The sequence below is a fragment of the Nicotiana tabacum genome, chromosome 3, assembly GCF_000715075.1.
Source record: "Nicotiana tabacum cultivar K326 chromosome 3, ASM71507v2, whole genome shotgun sequence".
Taxonomy (NCBI): Eukaryota; Viridiplantae; Streptophyta; class Magnoliopsida; order Solanales; family Solanaceae; genus Nicotiana; species Nicotiana tabacum.
Window position 1 is genome coordinate 108,776,950 of NC_134082.1, and position 10,376 is coordinate 108,787,325.

At 36.9% G+C, this 10,376-nt stretch overlaps 1 protein-coding gene across 1 annotated transcript; it reads left to right on the forward strand.

Annotated features, from left to right (window-relative positions):
• The first annotated feature begins 8,632 nt into the window (after positions 1 to 8,632).
• Positions 8,633 to 10,204, forward strand: LOC107767835 (transcription factor MYB44-like). The gene has a single exon (XM_016586935.2). It carries the CDS (start codon positions 8,679 to 8,681, stop codon positions 9,750 to 9,752), a length of 1,074 nt encoding a protein of 357 aa, XP_016442421.1. The 5' UTR covers positions 8,633 to 8,678; the 3' UTR covers positions 9,753 to 10,204.
• The last annotated feature ends 172 nt before the right edge of the window (positions 10,205 to 10,376 follow it).

Sequence of the window (10,376 nt, forward strand, 5' to 3'; positions counted from 1 at the left end):
ACAATCGGAGTCGTGCAAAAGAAGGAAAGGGATAGCCTCACATACCTTGTATATACTGCCCCAATATCAAGCTATGCAATTGTCAAAACTCCTTAGTCTACAATAAGAGAAACGATACTATCGTTATCATTTAAGCGTCATAACTATTATGTATCGACCACAACCTATTTTACGATGAAACGGACAGCACCTCCCCTATATATATGACCTCACACCATTCAAAACAGTCACCAAACATCCCAAACAACATCAATAATAAACATATTGAGCCTCCCAAAATAGTCCACACATAGCCTAATCACTCCATACATACGACGACCACCGTAGTCGTGTCAAACAACCTGGAAATGTTACAAATAACTATCAGCCCATAACCCTACATATATATGGTGTTTCTCCACACCCTTCCTCCTCCAAAACTCCACAAAATATTAGTAAAATACGCAGCCCAACAGCAACGCAAGACAGTCCACAAAACAATAACATTACTACCAAGCCTTTCGATATATATTTCACAAGTTCTAGCTTCAATGGCTTAGCCGCAACTTGGATAATCTTAAATACATATAGAGTAAGAGGTTCCTTACCTTTATACAGAAATAACAACTCCAATTTGACCTTAAATTTCCATGAAATATCCCTCCAATGCTGCCACAACAACAAAAAACGAAACTAGCGATCAATTAGTGTTTTTCGGCACTAGAATCACTTTAGAAGGCTTGAAATCACCTAGGATTGATATTAAGAACATGAGGGAGTATTTACAGAACATAAACCCTTTAAAAAAACCTCCCACACGAGCTGGAATGACACAAAAATGAGCAACAACAAGAAGAACAAGAGACTTACTAGCGCCACGGAATTCCCGACACTTGATTTGTGTTGTTTGCCCCTTTTTGGGTCTTGAATCTTGAGAGAACCTTGAGAGGATGTTCCTAGGGTTCTAAGGTCTTAAAATAGTGAGAATAAATGACTTAAAACGGGTTGGAGGCATCCTATATAGGTCCAAATATCTTAAACCGCCTTAGTGGGCCCCATAGAGAGGTGCTTGGCGCAGTCTCGCGAAAATGCGAATATCTCTCTACTCTGATATCGTATCGATGAACGGTTTAATGCGTTGGAAACTAGACTCATATATATTTAATTTGGTTGGTAGATCACCCCCTAATTCCTTGTAAATTAGGAGAAAAGATTAGAAACATTTGACCTAATGTTTAAGTAAATTTATGAACCTAAGTTGAGACAACTTTTGTCGACTTTTGTTTCATAACTCGTTTGACTTCAAGACTTATGATACGGATATTATATGATTAAAATACCTTAATACATGAACTCTTGAGTGTATTAAGCACTGCTAGATTTACTTGAAAATACGAGTTACAACATCCTTGATTCATTTAACTTCTAATACTTGTTAATCACCCTTATACACTCTTGTCTCACTTAAGACCAATAGGATTGACTTCTTATCATCTCAAAGATAATTCCTTCTTGGATTTATGTTAACTAATATATGGCATGAACTAACACATGTGGATATGGGTTGTAACAAATATAACCTTTTACCACTAGTCTAGCCTTAAATCATTCAATCTTTCATCTACCTTATGCTTGACTTTATAGACCCAGTTACAGCCGATTGCCTGCTTTCCAGCTAGTAAGGGAACAAAATCCCAAGTATGATTGGTATGAAGGGCTTCAAACTCTTGTGTCATGGCTCCTGCCATGCATGATTAAGTGTTGCCTCTCCATATGAGGATGGATCACTATCATGCCAAACACTTGTCATTAAGTGTTGACTTTCAGAACACAGAGCATCAGGGCTTATGTGATTATGATTGGATAATAGTGCATTTAAAGAATGTGAGCATTGAGAAGTAGTAGGTTGTGTTCTGTTAGGAAGGATGCAGATATAGTCTTTGAGGTAGGTAGGAGTTTTGTGTGTTCTGTTGGACTTTCTGATTGTAATTGTTTCTGATTGAGTAGATGTGGGTTAATTAAGGCTAGCAACCTCATATGAAGAAGCATGGACATGAGTATAAGAGGATGAGTTATTAGGTTGTGTTGAAGTATCATTAACAAGAGAGAATTCAGGGTGTTGGTGCACACCTGGAGATGTGATATTTGTAGCACATTGAACATCAGGAAGTGAATTTTCACTTTCAATACAAGTAGGAAATGTGAATGATTTGAAGACGCTGTATGGGGAAACATTCTTAGAAGTTAAAGCAAAAGGGAAGATGCTTTCATGAAACATGACATCTCTAGAGATGTGTAACTTCCTAGTGGCTAGGATTAGCACTTTGTAACCCTCTGTCCCAAAAGGATATCCTATGAAGACATGAGGAGCTGTTCTGGGCTCAAACTTATCCCCATGTACCTTAGGTATAGTAGGGTAACAAAGACAACCAAAGATCCTCAAGTTAAGAAAGAATTATGGGTTTCTTATGATACAAAAGCTCAAAAGGACATTTGTTGTTTAGGTAGGTGGTAGGTAATCTGTTAATTAGGTAGGTGGCTGTCAAAATGCATTCTCCGCAATATCTAGTTGGTAATTTAGATTAAAACATAAGTACCCTAGTAGTTTCTAGGAGATATATATGTTTTGTTTCCACTACCCCATTTTGTTGTGGTGTGTAGGGGCAAGTTTTCTGATGAATAATGCATTTGGATTGATAGAATGTGGTAGCTTCATGACTAGTAAACTCCAGTCTATTGTTAGATCTGATGGCTTTAATAAAAGTGTTAAATTGATTTTCAATCATGGTTATAAAGGCCTTGAGGGCTTGTAGAGCATTGCTCTTACTGCTTAGTAAATGTGTCCAAGTGGATCTACTGAAATCATTCACTAGTGTGAGAAAATACTTGTAATTATCATGAGTAGTGACATGGTAAGAACCCCATATGTCAATATGTATCAACTCAAATATTTGGGTAGAGGTACTGGTTCTTTGTGGGAATGGAAGTCTGGCTTGTCTAGCCATATGGCAAATTGAACAGATAAATGGTTGTCTGGGTGAGAAAAGTACAGGTATGGAGGACATTCCTCTCATTTTGACAAAGGAAACGTGATCAAGCCTATTATGCCACAAAAGATTTACATCATACTTATCAAACACAGTTGAAGAGTCATTCTTATTATTGTGAATGAAAGTATTTATATTTGGTGAATGAGTATGTGAATGAGCAGGACTTTTGAAGTCTCTGCTATTTACAGTAGTAGAAGAAAAACAGTTGCAACAAAAATTGATACATCAATATTTGAGAAGGTACTTTTACCCTTTAGATACCTGGAACATAGGTAGTATAGTCCCTCCCTGCTACTACCAATCACCTGAGGCCTCTTCACTGAAAGAGCATGTAACAGACACAGTACATCAGTAAAGAGCACAATACATCTAAGATGCATTGCAAGAGAATGGACAGAGATTAGATTATATTTGAAAGAAGGAACATAGAGGACTTTGTGTAGGATGATTTTAGGACTGAGTATCACATCTCCAAATTCAAGTACTTTCACCCTATATCTATTTGGTAAGCTAATCAATAAAGGATATAGAGTGTAGTGATATTGCTAAGTGTTGTTTTATTAAAGGTCATATAGTTAGATGCTAAGGTACTTTTACCCTTTAGATACCTGGAACATATGTAGTATAGTCCCTCCCTGCTACTACCAATCACCTGAGGCCTCTTCACTGAAAGGGCCTGTAACAGACACAGTACATCAGTAAAGAGCACAATACATATAAGATGCATTGCAAGAGAATGGACAAAGATTAGATTGTATTTGAAAGAAGAAACATAGAGGACTTTGTGTAGGATGATTTTAGGACTGAGTATCACATCTCCAAATTCAAGTACTTTCACCCTATATCTATTTGGTAAGCTAATCAATAAAGGATATAGAGTGTAGTGAAATTGCTAAGTGTTGTTTTATTAAAGGTCATATAGTTAGATGCTCATGAGTCTATGATCCAAAGGTCAGACTTTGATTCAAAGCATTTGCATGATGGTTTGTCAAAATCAATAGAAGAGGTGCAAACCACAATACCTGCGAAGTTGACAGCAGCATTAGTTATATTGGCATTGCTGGAGGGTCTTCTTGTGTTGCCTGTCTGAAAGTGTTGCAGCAGACTCATTATCTTCCCATACTGCTCCCTTGTTAGGTTGACATTTTGATTCTCATCATGTACAACTGAATCATCTTCCTTCTCATGAAGTAAATCAGCTGGAACTCCATGTACATTTGCCACAGCTCTTTTTCCTCTATTGAACTTGTGACCCTGAGTCTGACTTGGGTTGTTACTCTGATTGAATTGTTGAGCACTGGTGCGATTAAAATTTTGATTGTTGTACGAGGTGCCTTGGGGATACCTATAAAACTTGTAACATTTCTCCTTTGTATGACACAGTCTCTTGCAATAGCCACAAAATGGGCAACCTCTGTTGTTTGCAGTGTAGTGTGTTTTGAAGTTCCTAGCTCTGAATGGATTTTGATGTTGTGTAGATGTGGAATTCACATATAGTAAAGCAGACTTGAGGTTCAGTTGATTATTTGGCCTGAATTCCCTTTATTTCTCTTCCTGTATTAGGAGGGAAAAAGCCTGTGCCAAAGATGTCAGAGGTTTCATCATCAAAATACTTCCTCACACTATCGTATAGACCTCATTTAAGCCCATCAAGAATTGAATGAGTCGCCGATCCTGTTCTGCTTTATGCATCGTTTCCTTTGACCCACACGTACAAATACAGTTACACTGAGACTTAGAACTTAGGGTGTTTAATTATTCCCACAATCTTTTCATTGTGTAGTAGGCAGTAATGTCTAATGAGCCCTAAACGAGGTCGTTGATCTCCTTTTGGATTTGATATAGCTTCACCCTGCTTGTTTGATCATATCGATCTTCCAGCTCCCTCCATAGATCGACCGAGTTATTAACATACTCGATACTATCAGAGATCTCTTTTGCAAGGGAATTAAGAATCCAGGAGGTCACCATATCATTGCATCTCTCCCATTGTGGAAATTGAGGGAATTAGGGCTAGGTTTCCTACATTCCCTATTTATGAACCCTAATTTGTTTTTGACTGATAGATCCCGTAACACACTCCTTCTCCAAGATCTATATCAAATTCCATCAAATGGAACCGGCACTAGCATTACTCCAGAACTGTCCGAAAGATGAATGTACAAAGGGTTGCTCGCATCGATGACTAGCTGGTCATTTCTGCTCGTGCTAGGCGTTGTTTCTTTGCTTGATCGATAGCCATTTGAGAATCTCTAATCGATGAAATTGACGAATATATCCACCGATTTTTTGAGTAGATAGATCGATTTCACTGAAAATTCTTCAATTTGTATGCAAATTGCAGGTTGAATCCAGGAATCTAGACCACTAACATATGAAAGAGGAAAATAGATTTTGAGATACTGAAAGAGGAATTCTGGTAGACTTCGAGCAGATGTGTTCAATCGGCCTTTGATACCATATTGAGATTATCTCAGTAATGAAGAAAGCAGGCTGATACAGGACCTCCAATGGAGGTTTTCGAGAATTCTAAGAGAGAGAGAGAGAAAATAATGGATTGTAAAATGATGCTCTGCTAACTTCTCATTATTGCAAAATGTGTATATATGTACACGTATGATAGTTGTACCAAAATACAATTAAACTAACTGTATAACTACTACAACTAACAGTGTATAGTTACATGTTGTCTCAGCATAGTGCAAGTACAAATCTGTACAACTATATAATAACCAAGTCTCTCAAAAATGCTCGAATGAATACAGTTGATACACATTGTATTCGTTTCGTGAACGAATATAGTTGGCACAAGTTGTATTCGTTGCACGTTTGAATACAAGTGATAAAATTAGTAACAATTAAATAGTAGCTACGAATAATAATTAGACAAATTATAATTACTAAGCTCTAAATTATAGTGATTTATGAAAATTTCTGATGTTAATTTAGGTAGAACATTGTTTTGAATGTTAATGCTTTCTATACATTTCGATAATGAGAGAGGGGTAAGATATGGAAAATAAATCTTAAAGGTATTATTTAGATATGCTATCGATTAGAGAGACAAAGGTTACAACTGATCAAGTGTACTAAAATTCATTGACGAAAAAGAATAATCCAAAAAAGATAGTATAATTATTTGCTAAAATTTATAACAACCGACGAACAAGCATTGAAGGAATTTTGTTAGAAGGAGAAGAGAAAGAGATAATATTAGAGATGGGGGACTACAACCCAACAGCCATGCCAAACAGCTGGGCATTAGGTAGTAGGTACGACGTACGAGTAACAGAAACGGATACGCATATCTCCTCTCTCCTATCTTTCTCATTTATTTATTATTATCTCTGCCCTCTCCCCACTTTTTTTTTTTTTTTTTTAATTACTATATTCTCTTTTACTAAATATTTTAATCTAAATCCTTTACCCGTTTCAGTATTCACACTAAAATCTAGGGTCCGATAATAGAGATTACTCAAAGTTTCATTAAATAAAGAGAAAGTAGATGAGAAGGAAGGTCGTAGGAAAGTGACTAGTGTTTTTGGGAAGCGTGTATGAGAGCGTGGGTTACCTGATCCGTACATGTATACTTTATGCGGAAAGGACGGTTTCATGCACATCTTTATAGGAACAAAATTTTTCCTACCCAACATATGTGCTAATTTTTAGTTAAGTGATAAATTAATACTCTACAAAATTAACAAAATATATGCAAATTATCTAGAATTTAAATTTTATTCTATATTTATGTAGTGTTATAGTATCGATTTATCTGGCGCAATACTTTTGACATAGAGCATAATCTAATATAAAAATTTAGTAGAATTATTATACTTAATAGGTCTGAACTCATAATTTTAAAATTATAATAAGTTCAATATTAAAAACTTTAAAAAGGTTGAAAGGAGTGATTTGGTATGCAAGTGGGATAAAGTGGGAAATTAAATTTATGTTGTATTTAATTGAGGGAATAAATACATCGCAAGTAAATTTATACAATAAAACTGCAGATAGTATAAATTTAATACCAAAGTTAATCCTAAATATTCATCTTATTCCATCAAGTTTGAGATTATTTTATCAAATTTCAAAGTAAAATAAATTAATCAAGAAATTATAATTTTAGAATTATCATCCCAAAATAACACACAAATAAAATATACACCGAATTTATTATTATTATTGTTATTATTATTATTATTATCGCAAAATAATTTAGTTTACATATCAAACGATGATCCTAAATTCCTTCTGTTTATATTAAAAAAGAATATTAATGCGTTTATTGCTTGATAGATGAGTCAATTGAAATAAATATTTGCCTGTATTAAAAAGTGGCGGTGACCGATTGACGGGTAGCAGCAGGTTTTCATGGGGATAAGAGTTGGGACAAAGGCCGTTGGAGTTGCAATTAGAATTAGAATGAAAGGAGGGATATGTATATTCAAGGAAGTTGAAGGGGTTTAAGAATAAACAAAATAAGAAACAGGCTGGACTGACAGGATTGTAGTAATGATTCGCCTTCCGATTCGGCGACCAAAGTTGTCGTTTAGTGCCAGCTCAGCACGTCCGTGCGGCCGTTTCATTTTCAGGAGGGGTGTTGGGTTGAAATATAAAAAATAAAAAAATAAAAGGAGTGGGTAGATAAATATCCCATCCCCATAAAAAAAAAAAGAAAACGTTATATGCTCTCCAGGCTGTCAACTGCTTGCTTTCAGTCAAAGCTGATGGCCTCGCTCTCTTTCTATTTTTTCTTTGTCTTTTCATCAATCATCTCCTCAACCGTTACCCTAATCTTCTCTCTCTCTCTCTTCCACTCACACCCATACTTATTTTAATTAAAAAATAAATAAATGTATCATGATTTCAGTTACAAGTCACTTGCTTTATTTCTCTTTAATAAAGTCTTAAATCTACAGAGGATTTTCATCATTCTTTAACTGATTTACTGTAGCATGAATAATGAGTTGAGATTAACTCATTCTTTAACTGTGATACATTTACCAGCTCATTCAATGCAATAAACATTTAGGGTATTAGTAGGAAGTATGGTGGAATAATTAAAAAAAATTCTACGTACAAAAAGATAGAGAGAGTGTTACTAATTTAATCGACCTATTCAGTTCAAATTAATGGATCAATTCTAAATATATATCTATCTTAAGGGGAAAAATGAACATTTGAAGTTAAAATTTGTTTTCACTATTTTGCTTCTCCTACATAGTGGAACCCAAATTAACAACCTCTGACTCATTTCAACTTTTGTTTGTTTCCACTAGGATCAAACAAATCTCGTTGGGAAAAAAAAAAGAAGAGTAATGTAGACGCAGCTTATTTATTTATTTATATATTTATTTATAGAAAAAGAGCCCTAAAACTGAAACAGGAGCCATCTGTTATTGTGTAAATCAGTGTAATCTTTCTTTATGACGCGTGTCCCTGTTTACAGCTGTATTCCATCTCAACCGCTTTCCCTATCCCTCCTTTTTTTTAAAAATCAATCGGTGCCCATAACGCTTACAACTCTTCCCCACTTACCGGCTTTACCGGTCATCCCTTTTCCCTTTTATACCCTCTTCTCCCCATATATAAATCTCCGCTTCTTCACGTTTCCTCTTCCTAATCCTAAAACACAAACCACACACAAAAATGGCCAATGGCAGTAACTGTTCTAAGAAAGATATGGATCGGGTTAAAGGTCCATGGAGCCCCGAAGAAGACGAGCTTCTACAGCAGCTCGTTCATAAACATGGACCACGAAATTGGTCTCTTATTAGCAAATCCATACCTGGAAGATCCGGTAAATCTTGCCGGTTAAGGTGGTGCAATCAGTTATCTCCTCAAGTAGAGCATCGCGCTTTTACTCCCGAAGAAGATGAGACCATTATTCGGGCTCATGCCCGATTTGGGAATAAATGGGCCACTATAGCCCGACTTCTTAATGGACGGACCGATAACGCCATTAAGAACCACTGGAACTCTACCTTGAAGAGGAAGTCCTCCTCTCTTAGTGCTGATGAAGGTAACGAACTCGCCGATCAAATTTTTCAAAATGAACAGCCGCCGTTAAAGAGATCCGTTAGTGCCGGATCCGCTATGCCGGTGTCGGGTTTCCATTTCAGTCCCGGTAGCCCGTCTGGTTCGGACAGTGATTCGAGCCTTCATGTCACCTCATCGTCTCAATCTCACTTATTCAAGCCTGTCGCTAGAGCTGGCGGTGTGTTTCCGCCGCCGTCTATTGACACGTCATCTCCTTCCGATGATCCGCCGACTTCCCTCAGCCTTTCGCTTCCCGGAGTTGACTTGGCCGAGTTTTCTAATCGTTCGGCTGAGTCAACTCAGTCGAAGAATCCCTTCCAGATGCTTCCTGTTGCTATGCAGATTCCGCCACCTCAGGCGGCGGCGGTGCCATTTCAATGTGCTCCGTTAAACCAGGAAGCTGCAGGAGGAGAGCAAGATAAGGTGTTTGTGCCTTTTAGTCAGGAGTTGTTGGGAGTGATGCAGGAGATGATTAAAGCGGAGGTGAGGAACTATATGGTGGGAGTTGAACAGCAACAATTTCAGCAACAACAACAGCAGCAATGTTATCAACGACAACAGCAGTTTCAGCAACAAAATCATCAAATGCCAAGTGGAATAGGTCTAGGTTTGTGTATGCAACAAGCTACTGATGGATTCAGGAATACAGGTCCTAATCGCATGGGAGTAAGCAAAATCGATTAGAGAGAGGGAGGTGGGGAAAGAAACAGCCTTTGTTTCATTTCTCTCTATGTTTAGGGGGGCACATGTTGCCTTTGAGCTTCAACTGTGTGGGATCGTCAAAAAAAGGAAGTACTTTTTGGACTGTTTGTACAGAGAGTGGGAGGGAGAGTATAAAGCCAAGTTCCACTGCCAGAAATATGCTAAGGCTGGAACAAATAAGAAAAGAAAAGCCAAAAAGATTAAAAAAGACGTTTTGTTAATTTGTATTCAGGCAGATTTAGAAAACAAGAACAAAACTAGGTATTGAGAGACCCTACCGCCAAAGAAATGAAAAATGAAATCTGGTGGAAGGATTTGAATGAAGCAAAGTTCTTAACTAAGTTATTTATCTTTCCTTTTCAAATTTAAACGCTGATGACCAGATGAGTTTGAAAATCGCAGGGAACTGAAAGAAAGAATTGAATTGTGGACAATACAGTATGAGTAATTCCATAGTGAAGCTGAAAACATACAGCAGCAATTAGAAAGGTCACAAATTATAAGGATTGCATCAAGGTATTTGGGAACTTGTCGCCAATGTGGAGGTTGCAGTGTTTGAAAATGAACTAAACCTTAATTATTAGCCGAAAGTGATAAGCACAAGGA

Bases quoted from the DNA above. Each gene is read 5' to 3' on its own strand.
- LOC107767835 (XM_016586935.2), top strand. From the start codon at position 8,679: ATGGCCAATGGCAGTAACTGTTCTAAGAAAGATATGGATCGGGTTAAA.